Consider the following 2,978-nt stretch of genomic DNA (forward strand, 5'->3'; position numbering starts at 1 on the left):
GGCCTCCTGGCCCCCCAGCTGGGCCAACGTGCCCACCCTGGCCAGCTCTGGACATTTCAGCTCGCCCAGCTCTTGGGCTCCAGGAGGGGCTTTGCCATGAGCTACCCCACGGAGCGGGAGAGGTTTGGACCACGGGTCCTGGGCACCCACCGTACCCAAACGAGCAGAGTCTTTGCTGCTGGGGCACACCACAGCCAGGCAGGAGCAGTCAGTCTCTGCCTCGGTCACCGTCCCTCTCTGCCGGGGTGCAGGCAGCCCTGGCAGCCGGCACAGGCCCACACATGCCTCGGGCATGACGGAGAACGGCAGCCCAGGGAGGGCTCCACACGCTGCCACTGCTGCTCTTGGGGTGTGACACTTTGCTCTTGCACAAGCCAGATTTATTCTGAGTCTGACCAAGTTTAATGACATCTCCAAAGGGTAAGCGTGAGTGAGACCATCAGCGTGCCTCTCTGCTACTCCCTGTTCGGTTTTAATTGCAGCAGTGACTCGTCCCTGACGCTCCACAAAGGCACGAGCAATGTAATGCAATGTCACGATCCGGAGAGAAGACCCGCTCCGCCAAGGCAAAGCGACGTGCATGCTACGCATCCCGTGCACGCTGCCTGCCGCACAGCCGGCTGGGTGGAGCAAGCCAGATGTTCAACAGCTGCACAGCAGCACTCAAATCTCACTTACAGGGTGCAATTCAGCTACCAGAGCTGAGGCATGTCCAGCAGACCAGCAGCAAATCTTGGGACAGAGGAAGGGGATTTATCTGACCCAAACTGCGAAGCACTGCTGGGTGCTCCTGCAGGAGAGGATCAGGGCCATCTCTGGTCCAACGGGAAGGAAAACTCCCGGGAAGGCTCTTGTGCAGACCCCATAGCACACAGCTACCACCAAAATCAGTAGGACCCACCTTGTGCTGCTCTGAGGATGCTCACCAAAAAAAGAAAGCCCTCCCACACTTTTCTCATGGAATCACATGAGTTACGTGGCCGCTGCAGGAAGCAACATTTCCACATCACTGCAGCAAACAGCCCAAAAAAGTCCTGAATGTCACTGGAAAGAGGTGGAACTGCCTCAAAAGTTAAAAAAAGATAGTGAAATAAAGGGAAAACCCCATATTTCAACAGTAATGAAACCAACAAAAACCACAGGTTGATGGATGTGTCGAAAACTAATAAATAAAGAATAAGTTAGGATAAGGGCATCAGGAGAAACAATGACCAAGGAACATCCTGACTCACTGTCCAGGAGTCCAGACCACGTATGTGGGAGCCGTGACAGCACCCTGCCGTGGCAGAGGGCACGGACATCCTCCCGGCATGTCCTGCCGCAGCTGTCGCAACCCACGGCACTGCGCTGCGGGGATGCAGGGACGTGACCGTAGGGACTCATCCACTCCGCTCGCTGCCTTGTTAACAACAGTGGAATTTCAGGATTTAGCCACAGACATCAGGAATGTCACCTCCTGCCCCTCTTCCTGCAGCGCAACAGCTCTTCGGTCCCATGCAGACTGGCTGGGGGTGACAAGGCTCTAATGAAACCTCCCCGAGCCCCTCGTGCGTGATGCACTGGGTTGGGTGGCAACGTCACGGAGGGAAGTTGTAACCTCATCCCCTTTCCTAAGCTGTTTTGATCAGAGAAATAAAGAGCTTGACCTTTTCTACATACAAAAGCTCCAGGGTAACTCAGCAAAACACACTCGAGCACTCTAAATCTTCACCCGGCCAGCTTGGGAAGAGAAGGGTTTTGTGCCAACACACACTTCACACCCAGCGACGAGCAGCGAGGCAGGACGGTGCCTTCCCCAGGAGCCGCCCTCCCCGCCCGCACTTACTGGGGCTGGAGAGGATGTTGGCATCCTCCTCGTTGGAGCTCAGCAGGCGCATGAGCTTGGAGGGCTGCGTGTCGTCCAGCGGGAACAGGCTGATGTAATCCTGGGAGGGGGCAGAGGGAGTTCAGCCCCACCAGACCCTCTCTGAGGGGGGATCCCGGCCCCCCTCCCTGGGGCTGATGACCCACCCTGGGCTCTGCACAGCCCCATGGCCCAGGGCTACGAAATCCGTTCACCCAGAGCATCTCGGCCTGGGCCAACCACACAGAGACCATCTCATTTCAGCCTCCCTTCCCCAGGAAAGGGAACGGAAAATCCCATATTTTAAGGTCAAAGGAGCTCAGACAGCCCAGAGAACCTGGGTAGGGAGCCTGGTCTCAGCCACCCACTCCTCCTGCCACCATCGTCGCCCGCAGACACTGCCTGCTCTTGCGCATAGTGAGCCTCCAACCAAACCCCGCTCCACGCTGGACGCACCTCAATATCCTCTCGGTGCCTCTTCTTCTGCCTGGCAGACGCCTGGCCCTTGTTGTGGGAGGAGTAGGAGCTCAGGGCACACCAGACGGAGAGCCTGGGGACAGAGCAGGGTCACTGCGAGGTGTTGCCAGCCCACCCGGATGATGGTGCGCGAGCAAAGGAAGACGGCAGAGCCCAGGGCGTGCACCAGGATGGGACACAGCAGGTCCCTCCTCAGTGAGAGGCAGCAGGGAACAGGGCCCAGGACACCAGCGTGTCTGCTCCTGTCGGCACTGTGCCGGGGCAAGAGTGGGAACCAGGCAGCTGGGACCCCTGTCCCAGCACAGAGCATCTCCCCATCTCCACCAATAGGCCCACCCCCCAAGGAGATGGTGCCTGCGGGTCTGGGGTCTTACTTGGCCAGGGCCTTTCCCGGCGGGTCCATGAGGGTGTGCCACTTGGAGGAGTCCGTGAGCAGGTTGGGCAGGATGTGGCCCAGCAGGGTCAGCGTCAGTTGCTGCATGTCCAGGCAGAAGATGGCATAGAGCAGCTCCACGGCCCGCAGCGTGTGCTCCTTCCGCGTCTCCTTCAGCAGCTCCTGCGAGGCAGAGGGCAGGGCTGAGGGATGCACGGGCACGGCTGGGCCTGCCCCGCTCGCCTCCGGCGCCCAGGACTGTCGCCGCAGCCAGGCCTGGCACAA

General features: G+C 59.2%; 1 protein-coding gene across 1 annotated transcript in view; it reads right to left on the minus strand.

Moving 5' to 3' along the window:
* MED24 (mediator complex subunit 24) overlaps positions 1 to 2,978 on the minus strand; it is a gene marked incomplete at both ends in the record, with an annotated part of 4,752 nt that overhangs the window by 407 nt on the left and 1,367 nt on the right. Inside the window, 3 exons of the mRNA XM_009695805.1 lie at positions 1,826 to 1,925; positions 2,300 to 2,393; positions 2,695 to 2,965. Of these exons, the coding sequence (XP_009694107.1) occupies positions 1,826 to 1,925; positions 2,300 to 2,393; positions 2,695 to 2,965 (465 nt within the window). The remainder of the gene's footprint in view (positions 1 to 1,825; positions 1,926 to 2,299; positions 2,394 to 2,694; positions 2,966 to 2,978) is intronic.

The sequence above is a fragment of the Cariama cristata genome, unplaced genomic scaffold (assembly GCF_000690535.1).
Source record: "Cariama cristata isolate BGI_N322 unplaced genomic scaffold, ASM69053v1 scaffold35572, whole genome shotgun sequence".
Taxonomy (NCBI): Eukaryota; Metazoa; Chordata; class Aves; order Cariamiformes; family Cariamidae; genus Cariama; species Cariama cristata.